Raw genomic sequence first — 27,918 nt, 5'->3', positions numbered from 1 at the left:
CATTTGAAGAGTGAGAGGGGAATCCACCGTAGAGGTCAGCCTTTAAATAGCCCTGGCTTGTCCTCTTAGAAGGGAGTAGTAAATAGGACAGGCTTTAGAGTTTCATCTATTCATTTCCTCTTTTCATATATTTTTCTGTATTGCTTTCAGGGCTTAGCAGAGTGTGAATGGCTCTGTCACTCAGAGCACACAACACAGGCCCAAGTCAGAAATTAGTAGGCACTGTCAACCCCGCATCAGCAATGATCGCATTGGAGTGGTACACGCTTAAATTGGATAACACTGTTGAATCTAGTAAGGTAATTATTTATTTTGTCACACTTTTGTTGTCAATTTCCCTCAACCTGAAGACAAAAGTCAGTGATGGGAATGATTTTGACATGTTCAGCAAAGTGTCTTCAGTCTCTGGGAGACGTGCAGTAAATATTTGTCAGATGAGGGAACAGACTAACTTTCTGTTCGGTGTAATAAATCTATACATGTTTTACTGGAACACCAAGGTGAGATCTGAAGTGCCCCAGCACCATTCATGCAGGATGAGAAGTTCTTATGCTTAACCTCAGGCAGGTCAGCTCCACGAGTCCCGTAACTGGATGACAAAGTACATCAAAAGGTCTCAGACCTATAGCAGCTTCTTGATTTTCAACTTGACATTAACTGGAATAATTTGCTCAATATTAGTCAGAAGAACACCATATTTCAGATACATAGATCTGGTGAGTACAAGGAAAGAAAATGAAGCTGGCAGTGAGAGCATAAAAGATGGCATAACTCTTCACATTATTGGTAAAAGATCACATAACCCAGAAAAGAAATAACGCTCCAATGGCTTATGAAGGACATTTCTTATTTTCTCCTTTCATTCAAAATAATTCTATTGTTCCACAAACTATCATTTTATTTCATTTCAGTACAATATATTAGGAGCAAATGATTCAAATGTTTATTTATGTTCAAAATAATTTTGAGTTGTTAAAATTCATTTAGCAGTGTAGAGGATTGAACCAGGGTCTTGTACATGCTAGGTAGGCAATCTCCATCACTGAGACATACCTTCAATCTACATTTTCAACTTAAAGAACTATGACAGGGCTAGTGGTGATGCCATCTTTAAACCTAGCATTCAGAAGCTGAGGCAGGTGGACATCTGTGAGTGTGAAGTTAGCTGGTCTACATGGTGAATTCCAAGCCAGCCAGGGCTATACAGTGAGACCCTGTCACAAAAGAAAAAAAAAAAAAAAAAAGAAATGACAGAAGGAAAGAAAGTAAAAACTTGGTAGATATACACTAGAAACTCATATCATATGAGTTTCTGATATGAAATATGATATATGAGATATACATGGAATACAGGTTAATTTGAAGCACTGTTCTTGCATACATCTTATGAGTTCCTAGTGCATATATATGTATATAAAATGAAGAAGATAGATTATATTAGAAGAAGACTGGAACTTCAAGTTTAAGGTTATGTCAAGCTTCTGCAATTGGCAGCATATGTGACATCGCCAATTCCTCTCTCTTCTCCATTTCTTGAAACTATGTAGGAAATAGAACAGATCTTAAGATTCCAAAATCTGCCATAGGAAAATAGACAGGCAGCCCTTGCTGATTAGCAGTAGCAAAGTCAGAAGGACGGAGGCCCACGTGGTGCACGAAGCATGGAGAGAAACGCTCACAGAGAGAGATTCACCCAAGGCCCAGAGGGTGAGCAGCAGGAGTCTGCTCTCCTCATGCCTGGCTTAAGCTCACAGTGAGCCTTTGATGAAACCCCAGAGGTGAGGGCGGAGTGCCATAACCATAAGCCACTCTCTCAGCTGACCTCTCCCCTCAACCAGCAGGTGCTCAACTTGGGGAAACTTGTGAAGTGGAGCATGTCCAGGGTTCAAAACACAACTGCAGAAGGCCCAAGAAACAGTTCTCAGATGGGAAAAAAACAAACAAACTTAAATTGAAAATCTGAATCAAACTGCCCAGGCGTAAATTCATGTAAGGAACAGAATTCAAACATGAATTCATAAAAAATAATCACAACCATAGCACAGCAGGATGGAACACATCTCCCACAAGAAAGGGCAATTCTCTACTGAAGAAAGCATCTCACAAGGGACTCAGAGCACATGGAGTGAATAAGAGTTGATTAGGGAGAAGATAGCAGAGTAACAAAATAGAAAGAGCAATCACAGATCCAAAGGAAGTGAAATGGAGAGCAAACCATCCTCACTGAAGCAAAGGTGAGACAGAAAACAGAACACGGACTTAAAATATAAAGCTCCTATCATAAAAAGCCAGACTTGTGGGGACCACAGAACATACAGTTGGACGGAAAAGAAATGTACATAATTAATGTAAAGTAACTGAAGTGGAAGACTGCCGAACATAATTCCACTATGGGCAGTTGGGGTCTCTGAACAGAGACACTAATAAACCCGAGGAAGTGTGCTTTAAAATATTCATATGAGAAGTGCTTGCCTGGACAAAATGCTTTAACCATCCACAGGAAGCTCACAGCCCTTCCCAGGAAAGCTCAAACAGAACTCTACATGGAGACCTACACGTGCGCCCGGCACAGCTGCTTCCTGGAGCACAGTGATCTCCCTCTAGAGTGATCTCCCAGAGCCTGCAGTCCACAAGCCCTCCCAGATGTTTGCCTTCTCATCAAGATCCTTTGTTTGTTTGAATATGAAAATTTCTCAGGATAAATAAGGGTTAGACCAACAAAGACAACTAACCCAGTCCCATGGGAGCTTTCAGAGACTGAGACATCAAGTAAGGAGCATGCATGACCTGGATCTAGGCCCCTACACACATGTAGCCAAGGGTGACTTGGTCTTCAAATGGCTTTCCTGGAAAGTCAGGGGCAGGGGCTGTTTCCAACACGGTCTCTAGGGCCTGGTTTCAGATAACTTCCCCATGGTAGGTTGCCTTGCCTGACCTCAGGGAATGAAGATATGCTCAGTCCTGAGGTGACTTGATGTGCTGGGGATGATGGATACTGGGAGAGGATAGCTCACCTTTTCTGGGAGGAAAGGGAGAGAGGAAGGAAAAAGGGAGAAGGAGGTGACTGGGAGGAGAAGAAGGAGGGGGCACCCATGGAATTTAAAATAAATAAATAAAAATAAATAAAGAATTCAAATTTCATAAATGTTATGAATGTTTAAAACAAAAAAGAACAAAAATCTAAAAGTGGGTGATCATCAGGAACATTATCAATATTGCCTTATTTTGAAATAATAGTCATTGTATGTTTTTTATAACTCTTATTTTTTTTTTCAGCACAGAGGAAGCTTTTAAAACATTATTTTATAGGGACATCACACTTATTACTAATATTATCAATTTCATATGCATGGCTCTTCATCTCTATGTATATATGTGTACATATATATCTATCTGTGCATGGGCATGCAGTGCCCGTCGAGGTAAGAAGAGGCCTTCAGGTCCCCTGGGACCAGAGTTACATATAGTTGTGAGCTGCCATGTGGGTACTGGGAATTGAACCCTCGTCCTACACAAAAGCAATCACTAAGCTACCTCTCCAGCACCAACCATGAAACGTTTCTATGCCACTTTTAAATAAAACTTGGGGAAATAAAGCAAAGAAGCCCCCTAACACCTTATTTTGTGACAATGTGAGGTGACGTTTAGTATTACTGTGTCACAAATTTGGTTGTGATTTATAAATGTCCATGCATTTGTAAATCAGCATGAAGGAATGCATTTGAATCAAGAGGTGTTATTGCCTTACAGATGTTTTCTTTTTGTTTATTTCGCCAAGACTCTTGCTCTGAATATTTATATAGCATGCTCTTTTATCATCTTTAGATAGAGGCACAGATGATGTCACCAAATCCTAGGATATTTAAAAGTGTGGTCACCACGTATGTCAACTTTTTTTTGTCTTCTATGCATTTTTAATTTATGCTTTTCTCATTAAGGAAAACTCTAAATACTATTATCTAAGAAATTTGACACATAATGTTGACACTGCACACACACCTTTGTTTGCTGGCTTCAATATACTATTCAAAAGATTACAAGATGTCAACATGCATCTGGGAAAGAGTTATGGTGAGCAGTTCTGAGGACGACACTCAGAGCCTCATTCACAGTAGGCAAACACCATGCTATGAAGCCTCTCATTGCTCTTAATTTTTAAGGTAAATAAACCTCAGAGTTGTGCTAGGAGTTGGGCAAAGTCAAAAGAACAGTGTGGAAAGGCTTAACATCCAACAAAAGAGTAGGGTTTTAGGTTTACCTAAGGAAATACTTTTCTCCTGGCTTTCCTTCTTGAGCAAGTTTTAGGAGGAAAGTCTGAGGGCAGTGTTGTTTCACGGAGACCAGAAAGTCTGCAAAAGCTGACCCCACTAATCACAGCTTGGTTTTTCACTGGGGAATTTCTTTTGATTGTTATTATTGTATTCATACAGGCTTGGAACCCAGAGAAGCTTACAGCGACAGGTTTTGATATATCTTTTTGATTCTCTCTCTCCAAAACATCCGAACATTCAAGCCATCTTTTGACAAGTACAAGATCAGAATTATTTCAACTTTGAATTTTGTGACTATTACCAATTATTTTTTTTCTTTTTCTGATTAAGAACACATCATCTTTGGTTGAAGCACGCAGTTGCCAAGTTTCAGTAAAATAAAAACAAAATTAAAACACCGCAAAGTTTGAATCAGCTCATGGAGCCTCCACATCCTCACCAGTTTAGCCGTGTCAGTTCTACAGAAAAATTTAGGTATAACTTTAAAAGTCAGGTTAAATTTGTTGAAGTGCAGGAGCAAATCTTTACCCTCAACCCAGCCTCCCAAATCAAGAGGCACAAAGACAGCCAACTAGTTCTGAAGTAAGGGCAACATTCAGCACCCTGGCCTACTGCTTGCCCTCCGAGATCTTCAGAAAGCATATTTTTGAATGGGACCATGTTCTCACAGGTCACCCAGGATGTTAACTCCATAATTTATATCCCAACTTTTTTTTGTACCATAGAGAATTACTTGCTGCTCTTCCCTTAAAGGCAAAGAGTGCTTGCAAAATTTAAGTTTAGTTTCAAAATCATCTAGCATAACACAATTAAACAGATCTTTCTCTCTTAGATCACGGGTAAGCTGTTTTTAAAACACAAGAAGGTGGGGCTTTTATTCCCAATGCTATCAGCTGTGGTGTTTTAAGAGCACAAAAACAGTAAATAAGCAAGCTTTTAGTACTTGTAAGTCTCTTTTGCCCTGACACAAAGTGGACAGATCTGTCCACTCATCTCAAGGACTTCTGAAGAAGGACAAATGTTATCAAATGTTCAATTGTTCTGTGACCCTGTATTCAGTGTTGATAGCAATACTAATTTATGAGGTGAGTGATATATTTAAGCTGATCACAAGGCTTTTCAGAACCAAAACCAAGTTCTTGAAGAGGTTCTTGGGATTAGAAGAACTGGTTACTAAAATGTGCTGTGATGGTCTGTGTTGAAAGAGAAAATTTCCCAAGAATTCAGATTGAATGGACAGTCCTCACTTCATATTAATAGTCTTAGTTCAAGACCCTACTCTGACATAGCCTTGCTAACTGTATTATATCATCTTGATAGTACGTGTTCATCAGTACAGGGCACGATTTTGTGGAACTTCACAGTGATGCATTCAAGGGGGAGTAGTGCCTCTTAAGATAACACTGAGGGAGAGGGAAAGCCAGCATATCTTATCACCTTGCTTCATAGATCTGCAAGATCTGGCACAAACACCAAAGGGACACAGAATTAGGACAGACCAGTTATGACGCCCAGCTCCCCATCTTTCTCTTTTCATGGACCTGGGCCTCTAAATCCTGAAGTTCTACAGAAACTGCTCCTTCCAAGTACATGGTATAGCCAATATCTTGTGGATGGCCAACACTAAAAAATCATACACAGTGAGTTAGATGTGAGCCAATAAGATGCGACTGTTATATGCATTAAACTCCATGAATATTGTTTAATATTGTGCAAAATTACTCATAGTAGAGTAATCACAATGTGTGAAAAAATTATTATGACATGTATATTTCTCCAAAACCACATGAAAACAGTTTATATTTGTATTATTTTTTCCATAACATATATTTTGATCATATTCTTTCCCCTCCCCCAATTCATTTTGAACCAACAACATTTACCTCTTTAAACTGGCTTTAGTGTTAAAAATAGTTAGGCATTTACAAAATATAAAATTTTATCTGGACCTATTCATACACTAATATAGGAAGTGACACCAGAAGGTTTAGGATTAATGAAATTGGGGAACTAGCTTTAAATCCTAAAAAAATCACAATAAGGAGGCTTTGGGTGCCTTTCTTCTAATGAGCCGTGTATTTTGTTTTCCTTCATGTAACAAATGTGCACTTCTCAAATGCCCTTAAAAGTAGAATGAACTTGAGTTTGAACCTTAAAATTACTGTGGTAATTTTAAAGTCAGTGTAGAAGAGGATATGACTGCAAAATGATTACTGTAGTAGAACAATTACATGGTAATATCATTTTGAAGCAAATATTTTAAAGTATAAATATTTTCAGCAAGCAATTACATTTCAACTTTCTAGTGCTTTAGGCAATTATGTAAGGAACTCTATTTCTATTTTAGTTAATTCCTACATGCTTCTAAGTACATATTTCTCAGTAAACAAATACGATTTTTTTTTGTAGTTGTGGACTGAAACCTGTATTTAAGCCTTCAGTTTGTACTTACCACAGTGTAACTAATAGGCAGCTACTTGCATGTATGTAATTATAGAAAAAATCAGTACTCTTCATTCTTTAGAAATTTAAAACAAAAAGGCAATTTGGGCTTCCATTCTACACTGCCCATTTGGTAACTGGAGTCAGATTCGATGCGTAAAGGTTTGTAATGAGCTGTATTAAGAGGCACTGCATTCGATAACGATCTTATTGCTATACATGCTTACAAGCTTACAAACAGCTAAGCTAGGAGCATGGTGCAGGCCTGTGGTTGAACTGCTAAGGAGGCAGCAGCAGCAGCAGGATCACAACTTTGTGCTCAGTCACAAAAAAACCAAAATAAATAAACACGTGAATGAAAATGTGGAGCCTGTGCCCCTCTCCTTGTTTGCACATGGGCGATTAGCACCCAGCTGATAAAGGACTCACCACAGGGAAACTCACAGCACTTACACTTTTCTCCAGAGGAGTCACTAAATGGCTCATTTCAACTACTTATCTTGCAAACACATTAGGAATATATACTCATGAATATTCAGGTTCTTTTTCAAGTAAGAATTATGGTTTTCAAATGCTTTAAAGCCACTTTCCTCCTTATAGACAACAATATGATAAATGTGTATTCAAAATCATGATTGAAAATATGATCTTAACCTGAATGCAGTGATCTTGGAGACATACTGGACAGTCTCATGTGGGGACAGGAAAGAGGGAGGAAAGGCAAATCAGGGCCTAGAAAGTATACCTGGCAACAAGGTGCTTTCTAATCCAGTTTAACAAAAGTTTAAAGTTGTGTTAAATAAACATACTACCATAGCACGCAGTTTTCGGTAGGCTGTAGAAAGAAAAACAGACACCAACTAGATTTTTCAATTCTCATCTCAAATATTTTCTGGGCTAATTTCCTATCTTTAGTTAGTAAGGTTCTAAAAAAGAGCAAGGTAAAGGTAGGGGTCGATTTGAGAGTTGTTCAGAGTCTGAGTAGATGGAAGTGAGTGTGAAGTGGCTCTAGGGAACACTGGGAATGACAGCTGTCTGCTGCCTTTTGAGGCCCATTTGTACAAACTTGAGATGTAGTCAGGCAGAGGAGATGCATGCTTCTTGGTCAGCTGCTGGGAGGTGGGAGGGAGGATAGCAAGGGCTCCACCTGGTGAGGGCTCTGGCCTTTCTGAACAAATCAAGGGATGGAGAGGGAGTGAGAAAGTACAATGCGGTCACAAAGGGATGCTTACTTATATTGACAGCCCAGCCAGCGTCTTGTTATTGTGAGTCTAGTTGCAGAACACCAAGGGATCAAAGGATAACCTATTCTTTAAATCGAAGGGTTAATATTTTCTATAAAGTTAAGCAAGTAATGGCGTGAAGACACTAGAGTAGATGGGATGGAAGTGGTGGTAAAAGAGTAGAAAGTTGAAAAGTGAGATCTTGGATGCGACGTATTTGTGGCTGAAGAGGAGGTAAGGTTAAAATCATGGGACTGTGCACCTGAGGTGAAGTGAAGGAGGTGAGGGCGAGCAACTGAACAAACAGCACACTGGCTGCGTTGTCCACAGACACGCTAAAAGTGTCCAGGAAATTCTGGTGGAAAGATGGAGTCGGCCGGATGTAGAACTCTACCATGGAAGAAAGAGGCAAAGAAAGAATATAGGAGGAGACGGGTAGAGCAAGTCTATTTTAGTGCTTACAGTAATACTTTACTCCATGTACTGTTTGTGTGCAGGTTGCTTAGCCAACCCCCAAGATGTCGACTGATGAGAACAGTTCTCCTCTGTATCACTACAAGGTCCTGGGTTTTAGAATGACTGACAGCCATTAATGAACTAGTCTGCAAACATGTAAGTAAACTGAACTACTTACCAGGCATTTCCCTTATGTAACTAGTAATGAAAATACTCAAGATTTAGAATGTTGTTCCCTGAATTTATACAAGCTCCATTTGATAGAGAAGCTGGACTATAAAAACAGACAACACCAGTAAACATGAACTGCCCCCTAAGTGTGCTTCAAAACCCTTCATGTGTTCAAAAATACAAGGGACTCATTTTTGAGACCTTGGCTCAAATGTCACCCTTTAAGGATGTCTTTCCCAACAGACCACAGAGGTCATGTACCTGTAATATACTTCAGTAGCCCATTTAGTTCTGATTACAGAAAGAGCTAAACAACTGAAAGTTTGTCTCTCTTCTCTCTTTCTACATCTCACACTCAAACAAACAAACAAACAAACAAAAAAAGACGCTCCCCTTTCCAACACTGTAAACCCACTCAGATAGATAGCTTGTCAGACCAATCTTTCAGCAGGACAAATGCTTGATGGCAGAGCAGTGTGTACTAAAGTGGCATAGAAAAGACGACAATTTCCTTAAGACTTGTTGACAAAACAGCCATGCAAGCTGGTATTTTGTACTATGGGACAGTTTTGCCACCAACAACTCCATCATGGTTTAGAGCCAACTCTTTTGGTTTTATAGGCCACGTGGACTGATATAGCTGAGGCCACGTGGACTGATATAACTGAGGCCACGTGGACTGATATAGCTGGCCCTTATTTATATCGTTGTTTCTCGGGGAAAATTAGAAGGAAAAGTACATTTGATTCATGTTTTCTAGTTACCTTTAAAGCAAAAAAGATTTCATTCTTAGAATTAATCTCTCTGTGATTCCTTTTCCAGTGCTCTCCAGGGGTGATATTTTTAGGTTTATTTCATTCTGCTTTCTGAGAGCAAAGGGCAATAAATCTTGGGGACAATTGCTGTTGCTTTAGTTACCAAGCCTCTGGGCAAGGAAAGATGGCACAGTGGGTCATATTAATGAGGCGTTTAGAATGAAGTAGTTCTCTGGAGAGTGTCCCATGCAGTGTGGGCAGTCTCCATGTCTGCCTGTGAAGCAGTACTCTTGGCTCCCGTAGCTCTCTCTGTCTTCCCCTAATCACCACTGCAGTGTTTGATACAGCTGGAGTGCTTTCTGGCTTTGTCTGTCCAAACTTTCCTGAGATCAAGTATAGTTTTAGTTGTTTTCATTCAGTTCTTCTCATTAAGAGACATCTTCAAAGTTGAGAATATTCTTGCCCTTTATCCACACAATTGGTAAAAATATATTTGGGTGGATCCTTTTGGCGGGGCTTGGAGTACCCAGTTTCACACACTGACTGCACAATTCGTCTTGAGAAAAGAGACTTTACAGGGATGTTTCCACATTTTCAAAGCCATACTCATCATACTCATTACACCGGTTTGAAATAGTAAAATCTGAATGTGAATTAATGTCTGTTAATAGAAGAGCATAGTAAATTATCATCCATCTATACATAGAGAGAAAATACAGTAGAGCTCCCAGGAGGCAATAAAGGGCAAAATAAAAAAAAAATCTGGCTCTAAAACTTGTTAGCGTTAAATATATATATTTATGTGTGTGTGTGTGTGTGTATATATATATATATATATATATATAGAGAGAGAGAGAGAGAGAGAGAGAGAATAGGCGCTCAGGGTTTTTTTTTTCTGTGCTGTGTTTTCCATACCTAGAAGAGTGAGGGAAGCAAAGCGGACATATAAAAAGGCCTAAGAAGGTCATATGCAATGCCAAGTAAAGAGATACACATTGATACTTACAGTCTTTAATTAGTTTAGTTGGAATGCAATGAGGCTAAACAGTTATTAGGACTACTGATGATGAACAAGAGCACCTTAAAATAACTCACCTTTGGAATCTTCAGGACTCACCAACTGTATGTTGGTGTGTATGTACTACACAATTTATGATATGCACAGTGTTTTGTGTCTTATCTGTATTTTCATCACTTGATAAAGGTAAAATATTTTGGAATGGTGTGCCTTCTTTTCTGATTTGGAGCTGTTCCCAATGTAGCTTAGACTGGTCTCAAACTCCCCATGTAACCCAAAGTGACCTAGACAATCAGGATCATACTGCCGAGGCAGCCAAGGGCTAGAATTCAGACATGCACCAGCATACAAGGATTAAACTCTATGTCTTTGTTTCTATGTCTGATGACTTGGCTTATGATGATTCATAGAATCACAGAATTGTGGGGTCATGTAGTATCATTCTGTTTTAATTAGGGTGGAGGGAGCACAGATTTTATTCCCAAATAATTACAATGTAGTAAATTCTTAAAAACTTAACTGCCTAGATTTTTCCATACTTCAGTGAAACTTTGGATTTTAAATACATGCTTTTTTTATATTAATTACAGTTTATTCACTTTGTATCCCAGCTGTGGCCCCCTTCCTCTTTCCCTCACCATCTCACCCTCCCTCCCTCATTTCTTCCCATGCCCCTCCCCAATCCCCTGGTAGGGGAGGTCCTCCTCCCTTTCCATCTGGCCCTAGCCTATCAGGTCTCCTCAGGTCTGGCTGCATTGTCTTCCTCTGTGGCCTGGTAAGGCTGCTCTTCCCTAGGGGGAGGTGATCTAAGAGCCAGCCACTGTGTTCATGTCAAAGTCAGTCCCTGTTCCCCTTACTAGGGAACCTACTTAGAGTCTGAGCTGCCGTGGGCTACATCTGTGTTCAAGTACACAACAAGGGCATTTGCTCAACCATCTTCGTAGCAGATTTATTTGTAATAGCCAGAATCTGGAAACAACCCAGATGTCCCTCAATGGAGGAATGGATATTAATACATTCTATGGTGTTATGAGTTGGCTTAAACTTTGTGTTCGTGTATCAGTGTTTGACCTCAATGGAGCTAAATGCAACACAGGTAGTAGGCACATCTGGTAGTGATGGATGGACTTTACATCTAGAACAACCTCTTTGCTGCCATCCATTGGGCATTTCACACTGTCAATGGCACACTTTACTTCTAAGATAGAGTATCTGTAAAGAAATGTTCCTTTGCACCAGAGAGGTTACCAAAAGTATTTACCTATCCCTGGGATGCTGTCTGGAAGGTATGCTTCCTTGGGGAAGCATGTGTGCATTTGCATGTGTGTGACACACACACAGAGAAAGAGAGAAAGAGAAGGAGATGTATGTTGCCATTTAACCATATTTTAAGACTTCAATTCATCAGTGTACTGTAGATTCACAGTGTTGTATAAGTCATATTACTATCTGGTCCACCCCAGATAGAAACACTGCCTGTGATGTACTGGTTCCCCATTTACTCCTGATCTCTGGGAACATCAAATTAACTTTCTGTCTATAACTCTTTTCAGCTGACTTTACTGCCACCATTTAAACCGTATTTAGCGCTGAGTTTGTGTCAGACACTGTGTTATGTGTTTTCCTTGAATTAGTTCATTTACTACATCTCCATAAGTAGCCTGTAACTAACTCCATTACCCAGCGGAGGAAGCAGAGATAAAGGAACATGGAGCAGCTTGCCCAGTATCACATAGTCCATGACTGAAGGGGCTGAGCGCTAACTGCAGCACCCTGGCCCCAAGGCTCCTGCTTGAGTGTTGCTGCTCTGCACACATTTCAGCAACTCTGAGCATGTTCATGCCTCTTAGCGCACCAAGTTTTAAAATGGACAAAACGTCTGAGCACAAAAACATTCCATTATAGCATCCAAACAGAAGAACGGTGCCTTTGCCCTCAGTGATCTTTCTAAACAGAAAGGGCACTAATCTGAAACAATGTGTGCTAAAAATACATGCTTTAAGCTCACCCTTTGGTAGTAGCTTGATTTTAGTTGAACCAACAAAGGAAAACAAAATTTCCTTTTAGAATGCCTCGTCTAAATTTCCCTAACAGAAAACCTGAGAGACGTTCTGATTCTTGAAAACACCCATTTGTTTCCACCTACTGAGAAGGATACCTTTTCCTGCTAGAATTTTACATATGTCTGTTACACTTACTTCTTTAAGTCAAATCAATGGCCACCTGACTCCTGGATGAGAATTCATAATCTACTCTCTGCAACACACGTCATAAGTGTAGATTTTTCCCTTTTGCACATATATATGGAGGCAAACCTCTCAGAATCCAGTGACAGCAATTTTTGTGAATCATTAATTGCTTGTGTGTGTGTGTGTGTGTGTGTGTGTGTGTGTGTGTGTAGCAGCTTCCACCTCTCGTGCCAGCTAAGAACACCTGCTTCTTTCTGTCAGTGCTTTCTTCTAACTAGAACCAACATCGCTGGAAGGAATGGTACCCTGTACTTCAGGTCCCTCTGAGTGCCACAATTATACATTTCTCCTAACATGGCCCGAGTTTGTCTCCTGAGATCAAAGGTGCACATGCTTGTCCTGATGGAAGTATTAAATGCTCACCCTTCCCAAAAGAAAGTCTTAAAGTAGCCTGCTTATGAATTTCATGACAGTGATTATCAAATTAGACCCCTATTTATTTATTTTTAGCTATTTAAAGTATTGCATAAGTTACTAGACTGAGTCCCTTGCAGCACTGAATCAGGCTCCATAAATGTTTAAGGTAATGCCCTCTCCTTTATGACTATATACAGTGTCACACAGAGGGGAATAGCATTGGTGGGATGCAGGTGTTGAGAGGGAAGTAAGAATGCTTCATGCACAAATCAAGTAGAGGCTCCCAGAAGAGCACATGGGATCTGACACAACAGTGGAGATACAAGGGCATGCCCAAGGCCAGGCAGAAATATTCAGGTCTAGCACATGCCTGCTCTGTGACCTTGCTTCCTTACTTAATCCCACTACTAAGCACTGGGCATTTAAAATTTTTATTTATTTATTTATTTAAATTTGTTTTATTCACTTTTCATCCTTGTTGTAGCCCCATTCTTCTTCCCATCCCAGTCCCACCCTCCATCCTTCCTTTTCCCCAGCTCCCTTCCCCACCCAGCCCACCTCAACAAGTTGCATCAGGGCTGAGGGAGGAATCCCCTTTCCCTGTGGCCTGGCAAGGCAGTCTCACCAGGGGAAAGTGATCAAAAAGCTGGCAACAGAGTCCATGTCCAATGAAGTCCCTATTTCCCTTACTAGAGGACCCACATGAGGCCTCAGCTTCATTTGTTTTTTTTTTAATGACCCTGAAAATAATTAGACACATTTAAGAAGGTGGCTGATGTGATTAAAATGAGTTAATGAATGCAAACTAATTAAATCACAGTTGGAGTATGTGGGGTTTTCATTAATGACCAACTGATGCATCAGGAAAATCTTAGTGATGCTTCAAGGTAAATACTGCATAAAATGGGGACTGACAGGTGTCAGAACAGAGGAAGGGTCTTGGTTGAGGAAGGCAGAGTGTGGAAAGTGATTATGCTTCTTCTCTCATCTCTAGAGGCAGAGGGAAGTAAAGAGACTACTGTGTGGATAGATATTAGTTAACGGACTGATTGATAGATACTCAATAAAGGCAGATGTGACACAGATAGATAGCTAGAAAGAGATAGGAAGTTTGAAGGTTCAAGGTAAGAGATGTGAAGAAAGCATACAACTTCAGCAATGACAAGAATAATCTAGAACGACAGAATGATGTCTTTCAGGTGGCATCTGTGCCAGCTGGAGGGAACTGATCCTGTAAACAGACAGGTCTTTGGGGGCAGGAGCAAATATACTTCAAAGCTTGGGAAAAAATTAATAACAAAACATATTGTGATGTAAATTTTAGGGCAGTGTGTTCCCTGGTGAGCACACTGCCAGAGCTAGATGCCAAGTCAGACAACAACTGAAAATCTGGTTTCAGTGATAGAACTTAATGGAAAATTGGCCTCTCACTCTAGGAAAAGAAATCATCAAAACATGTTTAGAGAACCTGGCTTCTGTAATTTTTTAAAAAATCCTCCCCACTGCTTTGTTTTTCTTTAGTCTTCTCCATCATTCTCAACAGTTTGGTTAAAATTCTACTGCAACTATGTGTATTCGTGCTGCTTTAAGAGGAGTGAAGGGAATGAAAAGAGACAGGCAGTCTTTGGGCTTTGAGGATGCTATGTGAAGAAAGGAAAACAGTCAGTGCCCGGTTGCACAGCACATGCCTTAGCACTTGGGAGACAGAGGCAGAAGAATTATCAGCCCATCTAGCCTGGGCTACACAGTTATACCTGTATTAAAAAAACCATAAAAAAACGAGCCCTCCCTTCAAACAAAAAAAACATCACCATCAAATGGAAAGAAGAGACAAGGAGGTCAGGGCAAGCTGAGAAAGTGAAGATTACATGAACCCCTCGGAACAGGAACATCAGCTTTGGAGAAACCATGACATAGGATGAGGCCTTCTGAGGACTGGAGGGTAATTCAGTTCAAGAAAGCCAATAGTGTTTGGAGACAAACAGCATGATCAAGTGTGAAATCTTGAACAATTCCCACATTTGTGCTATGAGAGAAAGACAAAAGCCAATCAGACGGACCACAGCAGGAAGAAGATACCTATGTAAGTGAGCCAGGCAGAGAACACAAATGTTATATGTTCCCATCACATGTGAAAGCTCAACAGGTTGATTTCATGGAGGTAGATGGATGCCAGAGGCTGGAAAGATAGGGAGTCAGATAACAGGTGCCGCAAGGCAGCTAGGTGGGAGGCCTTGATTCCACAGCACTGTCAGGTAGCCACCGTCTACTCAGAGAGTCTGAAGCTTTCCGACAGCAGAATTCATAAATGTTTGAGGAGAGGAACATCCTAACTACCCTGATGTGAACATTATCATTAAGAATGCATAAAATTATCACCTTATATACCATAAATATGCAAAAAAAATGGTCCTGTGCATGCTCCTTCGATGAAAGGAAGCAGGCTTTGGATTTATGCAGACCTACACTGAATTCCTGGCTGTTCAGTTTGATAACTGTGTGACCTGGAGCAATTCACCAAGTTTTTTTCCTTTTTTGCTTTTGCTTCTAAAAGTGAGAATGAATAGAAAAATCTGCCAAATAGGACAGTTGGATAATAACATACAATGTTGTAGAAATACAAACATCAGTAACATTTGTCAAGAAGTTATACGTGAATAGTAAGACATTCAAAGGAGGGGGCAGTCTAAAGCAAATGACTAGAGCAAGTGCTGGGCACTGAGGGCCATGTCTTTCATGTTCATCTTGCAGGAATGTAGATCTCCTAAAGATTTTATTAAATTCTATGAGTATTCATTACACATAAAATCTAGCACCCTTCCCCACTATAATCACATATAACCTAACAGTAGCTATTTATTCTGTTAACTAGGCAGTTGGTGTTAGCTCTCTTCAGTGTAGTGTGCAGTTTTGTGTGTAACAAGATCCACTTTCTACCAGTTGTAATAAAAGCTCTGTGGACACCGTTCTTCTCTTCGTTCACTGAGTGAAGGCTTTAGCATCTTATAGTACACACTGCTCTCTTAATTCTTGCTTACTAAGGACTAGTCACAGGGTTTTGACTTATCTAATTTTACTACTAGTGGTTACGACTATAATAATAATAATAAACATTGTTTTTACAAGGTCAATTAATTGATCTTTGGGTAAAAATCCTAGGTATAATTAATCATTTTACTTTCATTGAATTAATTATTTTTCAAAGTAGCCAACAGTAAAAATTAAGTGGCTGTTTACAAAAAGGAGAAAAAAATAGGTTGTCTTTAAGACTGTAGCTGAGCCATTTAAAATCTGAAGAAAAATCTTCCGTAAGTGTGAGAGTGTCTTGCACTACCAAGTAAAGAGACCTTTCCTACCCAGGGACACACTGGAGTCTGAAAAGACCAGGACCAGAGTTCCTTTACTTACTTTGTTCCCGTTTTGATTGAAGTTCAAGTCAAACTTCATTGTTACTCAGCCTTAGCCTTACGTTCACACATAGACACTGAGAAACTGGCATGGAAAGCACTTGGGAGCTTGCTCTCCACACATTTAATCAGCCATGAGCTTGCCTCCCTGGCCCCAGCAGCAGGAGTCCATCCTGAAGTTCCCTGTGAGCGAGGACTGCTGAGATCACAGCTCGCTAACTCTCTGACAGCCATTTCCTCCAGAGTTACGATGACAGACAAAACGTGTCGTGAACAGTCACTTCAAAGGTATTAGTACTGTTCTGGAGCCGCCTGCTCTCTCCCTGTCTTCCGGATACAATGCTCCCCTGCACGGTCAGACAGCTGTAGCACAAAGCTTCAAAGAAAGAAACTATTTACTTCCTGCGTCTTCACAAACTTCCAGCCATGCTGTGTGTGTGTGCAGGGGCTTAATGACTGCTAAATATAGAGAAATTGGCACATACATTCCACAATGTTAGCCACTATTGTGAAGGCAGTTTGCCGTCTTGTGGTGCAGCAGGAGCACCTTGGACAGGCTTCCTACTTCCCTGCTCCATTGGACACATAAAGACCAAAGCAAAGTACCGGTCTGTTTGAAACTCAGCGTCCCCAGCTGCGAGCAACGGCTGTAGCGTTAGTCATTAGAGGGACTAGAGGTAACATCTTAGTACCAGTAAACTGAAATGGAAGTTTTGGTTTCTTTTAAAACAGTTAGGTTACGTCAATATGTCTTTGTTTTAATCCCAACTGTGGGATTTTAGTTTGGGCTTTAGTTTGTCCACAGCTGATAATTGCCTCCTGTAGGGCGTGATCTTTGCCAGCATGCCTTGTGCAGCATGGAGAGGGGTGTGGCCTAGGACTTTCAGGAGGATATATAGGACATCTGAGAGAGAGAAAGAGAGAGAAAGAAAGAGAGAGAATGGGGCTTGTGGCAGTTTGGAGAGACCTGAGGCAGACAGAGCGGCTGCTTGTACAGATTGAGAGAAGCTGTGCTTGCAGTGGACAGAGATTGGAGTATCCCCCAAAGAGCCCCTCAACCCTAAACAGTGGGGAGAAGTAAAGGGGTCTGTGCCCCCTCTCCCCACTAACCGTCCCTCTCTTACCTTAGGGTGGTAGAAGGGAGGGAGAGGCTAAAGACCCCCATAAAACAGAGTGTACGAAGGAGTGCAGCAGTGGACACTTGCTGCACAATTGCTGTAACTGTCAATGCACTCAGTCATTAACTGCACATTAGAAAGAGAATCATCATTGCTATTCCTTTTACAAGAAGGAAAATCAAGACACATAAGAGCTGTGTGGTTTGCCCCAGTCTACACGCACAGTTAGCTAGTTATGGGAGGATTTGTACACGGGCATGAGAGTGACATACCCACACAGGCTTCTGGGTGGCGTGCTTAGACGAGCACTTGGCGACACTAGGAAGGAATGTGACATTAAGACTTCCAGGAACTCCCAAGTTCCATTTGACCTCCATGCAGACATTCTAAGTGTCCAATAGCATCTGGCCACTCGGCTTTGCTTGAACCATCCCGCTGGCCCACCCCTTTGCATTCAAGGTTCTTGTAATCAGAACATTTGTTACTTGGAATGGGGATTTTCCTTCTCCTTTTGATCCAGTGACTTTTAGCTCTTCAGATATTTAAGGATCCCTTCCACACACCACACTTCCATTTTCCACTCAATAACCAAACAACAAGGGTTTATTCAGCTGTGACGCTGTTTCCTTTAAAACTTCCATCTCCAAGAAAACGTTCCCTTAGCCACTTAGAAACTCTCAGCCCCAGAGGTCGAGGCCAACTCCAAGGAGACAGTTGTTTCAGACCTAACAGTGCAGCTGCACGGATGAGCTGACACAGACAGTGGCGGCATACGCAGGGCCTGCACAAGCAGAAGCCAGACCAGATTCAAGCTCGAGAAGGGGAGGTGGGCACAAAGTTGCCCTACCCAAGAACCCATTTGCAATTCATAGCCCCTGGGAAGGGTAAGGTTCCTTCTATGGAGCTGTACTGGGTAAAGCAACTGCACTCCAGGACAGGCCCCATTTCCAGGAGCAGTTGGCCAATGCAACCAGACCCCTTGTTTTAGGTTTATTTGTTTTGTTTTGTTTGGGTGAATTGGTTTTGTGTTAAGAGAGAGAAAGAGCAAGAAATTGGGTGAATAGGGAGGATTTGAAATGGGTTGAGGGAAGGAAAATATATAATCAAATAAATAGTGTGAAATTCCCAAAGAATCAATAAAAACATTTTTAAAAATTAGCATTTTATAAATAAAAGCGAAAATCTTTTGAAATTCTCAAAGACCTCCACTTGGCCTATTTTCTTAGAAACCTGGTTTCTACCAGCTCTAAAGTGGTTTTTCCCTTGAATTAGCTTCATGGTGTGTCCTCATTTCTCGTGCTAATTAGGCAGGCCTTAAAGTAAGAATGTGAAAAATGTCCCATCATACTTGTTATCTATTATACATGGCTGAGACTGGGAGAGAGGGAGCAGGATCTTTCCAATTAATTGGAAAGACTTGGAAGCATGACTTTGAAGTTGGACACTGGGAACTACTTTGGGGGGTTATTTTGGAAGAGTTTTGTTACGTAGCCAGGAGTCAATTGGTACTCGTGAGGAAGCTCAAACTCATGTTAGCCCTCTGCCTCAGCCTCTCAAGCCCTGGGTTACAGACCTGCAACACTAAGCCTAATTTACCTATGGTAAGGAGACAGAACAAGGCTTACATTTTCATAAAGATTAAGTTTAAAGATTGCCATTTGAACTAAATTTTTAAAGGCTGCAAATTCCTGAGTCAAATATTTAAAACTCCTAAATAGCAATAAAACTATACCAAAGCTCGTTTGTGAATAAATGAGCAAAGTGAGCTTCACTGTTACCTTTCCCGGGCACACTCCTGCACATCAGGATAACTCCTGGGCTCTCCGAAGCCTCAGCAATCATATCAAAGATCACCCGACTAGCACCTGTCCAATCTTAGACACTATGCTGCCTTGCCCATTTCATTTGATCTCTAGAATATTATAAAAATATGCTTTTATGATGAAAATGAGGAAATTCAACCTTATTACTGATCATCACATCAACAATGCTTGCTATACACATTTCTATCAGAACATTTATTATTTACTAAACAGATTTTTACTATCTACCCAGTACTAGATCGATAATTGTTAATTCAATTTAATATAACAATCTATTTGAAGTTATTTTTTAAGTAAGTTGACAGTCATATGCTTCTTGCATCATTTCTTCAGTTTGAAACTACAAAGTTAATGGAACTTAAACTTAGGTCTATTTACCTGCTCACTAAGGATGACTAAAATTTCATCTCATGCTCTTATCGGTGGCTAAGAAACTCAACATTTTACACATAGGAGTAGGGAAGCCATTTATCACTAAAACATATGAGCTCCTCTTTCATATTTTAGTGTGTATTTTGCCATTTGATATCAACTCTTTTCCAACTATAAACATTTTAATTTAATCTAAGAAAGCAGTTGCTTATAGGAGACTGTCAAATCTTTCAGTGTTATGTGCTAAATCATTATGAAAGATTTACTTTTCGTATAAGATGGCTTTGCATATTAATCATATCACTAGACACATGTTTGCTGAGGTTTTGCCATGAGCAATAAATACAGATGAGAGCGATGGAGCTGTTAAATCTTGGCATATACATATCTAACACAGTGAACTGAGTTATGCAAAAAATAATCACCCTCCTAAATCCAAGTCAAACATCTCATAGAATATTTGGATGCTTAATTAAAAACAAAGTTATGCTCTTCATGTGGATGATTTTGTACAGTGGCTAAAAAGTCTATGAAAAATTAATTTAGGTCAATAAAGAACACACACATAACTCCCTTTTGAAGTTAGTAAATCGCTTCCACCATTTCTACTGAGGCACAACTCAGAAGCAGGCTAAACAAATGGGGGAAGAAGGTGCTAGGGAAACCTTCTCAACAGGAATAACAAGAATCGGTAAATGTTCTGCTCACTAAGATTGTTTCTGAGTAAACTTGGAAATTGTTCGCTCCATCTCACTCTGAGGCTCAATACAGTACATAGCCATTTGGCCCACAGGCCAATCACCTTCCTAAGCTTTCCATGCATCCAGCTCCATCAGGCTAAAGCTCAGCCACATCTGCCCTTGGAAAACACCACCATCTGGATGCTTTCCTTACCTTGAAAATAAAAATTCCCACAATCATCATTAAAGATAATAGAATCAGCGTGCAGTTGAAGGTGTCAGCAAAGTAAAAGCAGAGCTCTGATGAAAGGTGTGACACTAAATTCTGGAGCAGGCAACACGGTGTAAGAAAAAAAGAAGGGATGAAGAAAACAACAGCCTAGGGATGAGTTCTAGATCGTAACACGGATCTACAGTAAGAAGCTGTGCCTTAATGTCTCACCTGCCATATCAGAACCAGACAGGTGATCCTGAGCACCCCTTTAAACTAACATGATAAATGATCCCCCACAGAAGTTAGTATACCATTTCCTTCATCACTTAATTGATAATTCATTTACACATTGATTTATGAAATATTTACCAAGATGTGGACCTTATACTATAGTTAAATATATGAAAGTGAACTAGATATTCCCTGTGACTGGGGAGTTACATATCTACATATTAAAATAAGGTGAGGAGACAAAGAATGAGTCAACACTTCGAAGGACCTTTATAGAAGATAAAATAAGAAAATATGCCCTTTATCATAAGGGTGCAATAAAATATCACATCACTAATGGAGAATACAATATAGTGGGGTTATGATGATGTCTGTGTTCTGATGTTCAGTGGAGACCGGAGGAGAACCCTCACGTACTACAGAAGCAGCCAAGATGGAAAGGAATGGAGCCTCATCTACTTAGGAATAATATGTTCAGTTCAGGTTCCTAAGATACCTGTGGATGCTGCTTAAAAAGCAAGAATCTGAAACAAGAAGCATCTTACAACTGGCAACTGATTTAGGGATATGAAAAATTAAATTACTTGAAACCAAACTTAAAAAAAAAAAACAACTCTAATGTAGATTATAGCTACCTCAGAGGAAAACTGGAACGATTGAGGTGAGGTATAGAAAGTTAAGGTCACAGGCAAGCCATAGGACTAGCTCCCAGTCTGTCTATGCTCAGAGTCATTGGCAACTGCACAGAGCTGCTTAGAGTCACTCTGGGCCTGTCTGCATATAGACTCAATGTTCAGGGATAATTGAAGTGAGCTAAATATTCTGGTGGCTATTTTTATTTCAGTATTGAATACGTCATTGCTAAATTAATATAGTGCCATTACAGACTTGTTCAATCTTACCATGTGACTTTTAATTAGATGGATGGTATGCAGGACTGGACATGACCATTATTCACCAAAGTTCTAGACTACTGTCCTCACATCACTCAAAAGGTCTAAAAAAAAGCCAGTACTTAGACTTCTAACCCAAACCAACACAAAGTGTCATTTCCTGAAAATCTGGTCACCAAAATGCTGAAGTACAGAGGTTCACAGTCTGGGAACAGTGGTGGAGAAATATGTATTGGAGAGTAGAAATTTTGGAGAACCTCTGCATCAGTGGTTATTGATTTTTATCCAGTAAATTCTGTGGTAATTGATTGCTCAAAATCTGCATATTTAGATAGTTAACCAGCTTGACTCATATACAAAATGTATTTGGTGGATTCAAATGTAGGAAATGATGCCTTTAAAAGAACCCTACATATAAAAATGTCACGATTTCACACTGGAGATCTGAATCAATTATTTACTGAGCACTGAAAACAATTACTTATGGGCCCAGATGAAACAGGTGACGGAGGAGGACACAACCTTGGTGACAACAGCCTGCATACTCCAGGAAGATCTGGTACTAACTGTGCACTTCCCAAGCAGAGCAGGTCATTTTCAGCCTCACATGCTGATTGGGCAGTATTTCTACTAACTCACATGACTGTAAGTGAAAGAGGCCCAGCACGCAGGACAAGCCCTGCAGGAAGAGTTATGAGAAGCAATGTGGCATCCAAGTGTGGCCCCCACCGGCAGATTTCTCTCGGGAGGCAAAGCAGATTCTGCGGTCATCTGTCATGAGACTCCTTAACTAACAGCAACCAAACTACCACTCATTATTGCAACTGGGACCTGAACACTTCAGTCTTACTGCTCAAGTGTGTTTTTCTCCTGACAGGACTTGTTATTTTGGTGTCATAAGCGGCAGGCACAGCACATAGTTCTGAAAACGAATTTTGAGGTTTCTAGCATTTGTTTCTCCCAGAAACAATAAATTCAGTAAGCACTTAAATGAATAATTTAAGAATATATGTTTTGAACATTTTCTAATAAACAACAATGAATGAAACTGGGCCATTTTTTAGTATCTCAACGGTAAATGCAGGTTGCAGTGTATCCTAGGATCAGGCACAGCCATAACCCTGACCTCTATGCTTTAAAGTAGACACAGTTTCTACTAACACTGTGCTCTGAATGGTCAGTCAGAATTGCTAACTCGAAAAACCTTGGGCAATGCCACAAATCTTTCTGGAAAAGCTCAATATGTATCTCATTATAATAGCTGCAAAACCTCCCCAGAATGACTTTCCGGAATCACCCAGTGACCATGTGTCACTGAGGCTTCTCTATCCCCCTCACCCCAGCACTTTCTGATTAATAATGCCATGGTTTGAGAAGCTACTTGGAAGCTGCAGCGTTATTTTCCTCGTGAGTAATTTCATGTATCAGGGTAAATAGCCACTTAGTAGACGGAAATGATGGTCGTACCTGTCTCACAGCTGGGTCCAGTGAAACCTTGTGGGCATGCACACACGTTGGCAGCAATGCAGGCACCTCCATTTCTACAGCCATCTCTGCAGAAAGCTGCAATAATCGAAATACACGAATAAATCAGACAAACAGCACCAGACGCAAGTTGTCAGCACGTCGTAAGCCACAGTGTAATCTTTACACCCAGCTTTCCCTTATTCCCTTGCAGATGTGACATCAAATGCTCAAAGATACAATTATATTGTGTAAGTCTTTTCTGCACATGAAGGAAACTCAGTGCGAGTTTGGAAACTGTTTCTAATAGTAAAATAGGTTGCCTGAAACATAACAAAACACAGCAACCCTACACTGTGTGAAGAGCACCGCAATCTCTATTATAGTCCATTGTAACATCACACTTGAACATAAACAGTAAACAGTGGCAGCCATTCTAGATGAAGCGAATCTTCAGAGAATGAGATGGGGAAATGGAGAACAGTGGGCCCCAAGGAGCTGGGGCAACTTCCCGCTGGTTAAAGTGCTAAAACACCAGGGAAGTGTCTCATCCTTCCAAGAAGTCTGAGCTTGCCCTGCTGACGTAGAACCACCCAACTGTACGAACCACTCACTCTGGTGGTCTTCTGAGAGAATAGCATTCACCTCTAACGAGAAGTCAGAGCAGCGGCCCTGTGATGCCTCATGTACGAAAAGCTGAGTTTGTGGAGAAGCTTTACCCTGAGTAGGAAAGGGCTGAGGTAGGAACCATTGAAAATGTGCCCTCTTTGGGGAAGGTTGCCTCTGACACAGGTGAGGAAGAGAGACACAATAGTAATGAGGAAAATGAACCATTGTGGCTGAGTCAGATTCTGAGCTCCTCCTCCCAACTCAGCTTATCCACTGACCCCTGAAGGTCAGCCTGATGGCTCTCCTAAAAAGTCTGTGGGTGAACAGCTCTTTCCAGACACTGGCACAAAGTTTCATCTAGTTGAAGACATATGTTTCATTGAGGTAGATAGCTATGCTTTCTAAAGGTTACAATAAGATGGGGAAATTCTTAATTCTGGGGTCAATCGAAGCCATTAAGATTGTGTTGATTTTAGGCCTTAAGCCTGTCTCTATCTTATGCAGAAAGAGGGGAGAAAGAAGAAAAAGAACAAACAAACCAAACCAAAACAAAATAGAACCCTAATCCACCAAGGATTTGCAAATGCATTTGGAACTTAAACATCATGAATAATAACAGATGTCTTCACTGGAGCATGTTCACACTTCCCTTAGAGTGATTTTCAAGCCCATTGCTGACAGCATCGAACACAATGACTTAGAGCCCAATGACACTTGTATGTCTAACTCCTTTCCTGTCCTCAATAGAAGGTGAAAGTCTTTGCTCAGCCTGTAGTCCTAACACCGGGGGTGGGGGGGAGGTTAAGTTTCTTAGAAGTGTTTCTCCACCAAATGCGAGTGTTACCACTTGAGATCTGCATCAGCTCATGATCTCCTCAGCTACTTAGTATCATGCAGAAATAAGAGAAAGAAACACCTCCAAACTGGATAGATGCTTTGAAAGAAATTCTACGAGTTTAGTTATTTTTTTTTTCAAGCAAATGCTTGTGCTATTTTTTTCCTCCAGAATGAGTGGACCTTCTTTATGTTTGGCTACATGCAGATCCATCAAGTGTTAAATACCAATACATCCCATTATGTGTGTCTGTGACCTGAGTGGGAACCACTACCTGGCCTGGACCCTGCTCCTTCCTTCTCACAAACATGTGACCACAGTAAGTCTACTCTACCAAATGCCAAGGTAAAAGGACAGCGTATATTTGAGAGGAAAGAAGCTTTGGAGCTTGAAATGTCTAATTTATATAAATCAATTGATACAAAGAATATGAACTCTATCCTATGGGATTTGGTATTTTCATTTAGTGGGTCTTCATTTCCCATAAGAAGAAGGGCATAAGCTTACCTGATGAATAAGGCCTGGAAGAATGTAAGGTGATGGCAATGAACTATAGCTGGAATGTCCAGAGATGGAAACTAAAATCTGAGATAGACATTTAGAGTTTTTGTCAACTGGCACTGGGAGCTAACATGAGAAACTACAAGACACACAGAGCTGTTGTGCATAGGAAATATTAATCCCACAGTGATATGTACTCAAGAAAGAGAGTATAGGAAATCGGTGGTGTTTCAGGGTGGATTGACATGTGTTACGCACGGATGATCCTACTTCCAGAAAATCGCAAACCTGACACATTCATGTTTGGGCCCCAAAACAAAACGCCAGCAGGTGGGACAGTGGTAAGCTGCATGAAAAGAAAGATTCAAAGAAGCTAAAGGTCTGAAGAAGCAGAGTGAGCAAATTAGAAGGAGGGGAAGTCAGGGTGAGAAGGTTTAGGATTTCCAAGCTGTTGCAGCTTAGGATACAAACGTCCAGGATGTGGCTGTGGGTGTAGCTTGTGGAGGAAGACAGCTTTGTAAATGGCTGTGGCTAAAGTCACAGAAGATCAGGGCAAAAAGAGCTGCTCTGCCTGGCTACTTACTGCTGAAGTGACCAAGGAGGACGGCAGAAGCTGAGGGGAAGGTGATGAGCCATGTACCAATGCTCAGCAACACTCAGGCTACGCAGGGTCCTTGAGGTACAGAAGAGGGAGGCAAAGGGACAGAAGAAAGGAGATGCATGGCTCTGTGTGAGGCAGAGGAGTCACCACAGAAGCAGCCTACCTTTGCACGTGGTTCCGTTCCCAGTGTAGCCAGGCTTGCAGATGCAGTTGTGTCCTCCAACAGTGTTAAAGCATAAAGCATTTTCATCACAATTGTGTTGATTTGTGGCACACTCATCATGTTCTGAAATGCAGAATACAGTTCTGTTATTCGAAGGTAGTTTTCAAAGATACCACACTTTAAATACACCAGCCTCTGTGATTACACAGCAGTTCTTCCCAACATACATGTGGCAAACCAGAAACCAATGGCAACCTTGGAGCATTTCAAATCTTGAGGTTTTATGTGCTACCACTGAAGGACAGTGGCAGGATAGAACAGATGTTCTCAGAAATGATGCCAAAGTCAGCTGTGTAACCTCTGTGATTGACATTTAGGGAGTTATCCTTGTAAAGTAAGTCTGCCATCTATCTGTTCCTCATAATATGTGATTGGAAATAAGAACAAAAATGAGAAATCCTTTTATTCTAAAAGTGTTGGCCTGAAGGATGACAGGCTTGAAGCTCTGGGCGTTAGATGCCAACAGAGCATATATGTAGCCACACTTGCCATCATGAAGATTCTTACGTACTCTTGTCAGGAGATCCTACCTTCAATGTCCTCTGTCCACAGAGAAAGCGTCCTGTGTCCATCTGATACGACACATTTGCTTTCCTAACACATGTGTCTAATGTGTGCAAATGTACATAAGATTGGTTGTGTAGCCAATATGCTCTTCCCTTTATCCAGGAGCAGCTTGCTGCTTTTCAAAGCCCTCAATTATTTGATCCCTTTAGCATTCCTATGACAGGGGCAGACCAGATCACAATACTGAGGCTGAGGCAATTGTGGCTCCAGTGAGTACATCTTGCCCACAGCCCTAGGGCATTAGGTAAGATCAAACTTTCAGTATTCATCAAAAATATTGAAATTAATAATAAATATAAGGTGAAGGAGATATCAAATATCAAAATCACATTGGGAAGGAAATAAAATATTTAAGGACATGCACAAAGATTAGCTTAGGACCAAAACTACTTATTATCTGGGTTTATTTCACATAGCTGTTAGCTTTTTATTTTAGAACTCTGTACTCAGAAATTTTAACATTAACTTAGTTGTAACTTCAACAATTCTGCATTTGGCATATACAGTTGAGAGTACGTTATGTGATTTAAGGCAACTCTTAAAAGACTGTCCCATGTTTTATTTTTCAAGTATGCATTAACATTCCACTGTGATCTTATGTCTCATAATAAAAGGGGCCCAGTTATGATCATTTTAACTGTAGCCCAGTATTAAAAGCTTTAGAAACTATTGCCAATAATCCATTAGAGAAACACAAGTTTATCAATACTAATGCTTTAGAATTGCATCAATAAATGTTATTTTAAGTTTTTTAACAAAATTACTCAAATACTAAATTCTAACTCACTATTGTTCTCTAATATCAGAGCATCTCATAGCTGTATGTGTCCATGCTCGTCATACATGGCTTAGGAAAACTCCATGGTTACACAGACTCCTTGCACTTAGGCCTTCATAAAAAATGTCAGAGGGACTAGAATGGGCACCCCACCTTCCTTTGCATTCTTCGGACTGAAACAAAAAAGATCTATGCCGTAACATTTGTGCCTGTTATCAGTTTTCTTCCCAGCCAGGTTGAAAACAATCTCAATTAATCTGCAAATCTGTATGGGGACAACTGTACACCCTTTAAAGGAGCTACTGATAGGCTAAGTACCATTTTCACCCCAGTCCACCTTACCTTCTTCATTAGCCCATGGTCACTGTGATGAGGAAAGGCCTAACAGGATCCATTTAGCACCAGAATGTAATGTTCTACAGATGTTAAATCATCACCCAACAAAACAATCTGGCTTATTCTCTTCTCACTTACTCATGACTTGTGCCAGGAGCGTGTGTGCTCCTGGGGAACTCAAAGGCAGAGACAGGGTTTCCAGTTTCTGAACACGCTTTTACGCATACAACTGGCAGTGCCTAAAGTGCCTTCTCCTCAGGTTCTCCTAGAAAATGCCAGCCAGCCTTAGAGATCATGGTAGAATGCCTGCTAGCCAGCCTTACA

The 27,918-nt window shown here is 40.6% G+C and overlaps 1 protein-coding gene across 3 annotated transcripts in view; it reads right to left on the bottom strand.

Moving 5' to 3' along the window:
- The window catches only part of Nell2 (neural EGFL like 2), a 298,553-nt gene that overhangs the window by 54,937 nt on the left and 215,698 nt on the right, over positions 1-27,918 (bottom strand). For all 3 annotated transcript variants that reach the window (XM_055627188.1, XM_055627186.1, XM_055627187.1), the window contains exons 15-16: positions 25,854-25,976; positions 23,148-23,243 (exon numbers count right to left, since the gene is read on the bottom strand). In XM_055627188.1, the coding sequence (XP_055483163.1) occupies positions 23,148-23,243; positions 25,854-25,976 (219 nt within the window). The remainder of the gene's footprint in view (positions 1-23,147; positions 23,244-25,853; positions 25,977-27,918) is intronic.

The sequence above is a fragment of the Psammomys obesus genome, unplaced genomic scaffold (assembly GCF_907164565.1).
Source record: "Psammomys obesus unplaced genomic scaffold, mPsaObe1.curated_primary_1811, whole genome shotgun sequence".
Classification (NCBI taxonomy): domain Eukaryota; kingdom Metazoa; phylum Chordata; class Mammalia; order Rodentia; family Muridae; genus Psammomys; species Psammomys obesus.
The sequence above is the reverse complement of the archived record's forward strand: the minus strand, read 5'-3'. Positions and strand labels throughout refer to the sequence as shown.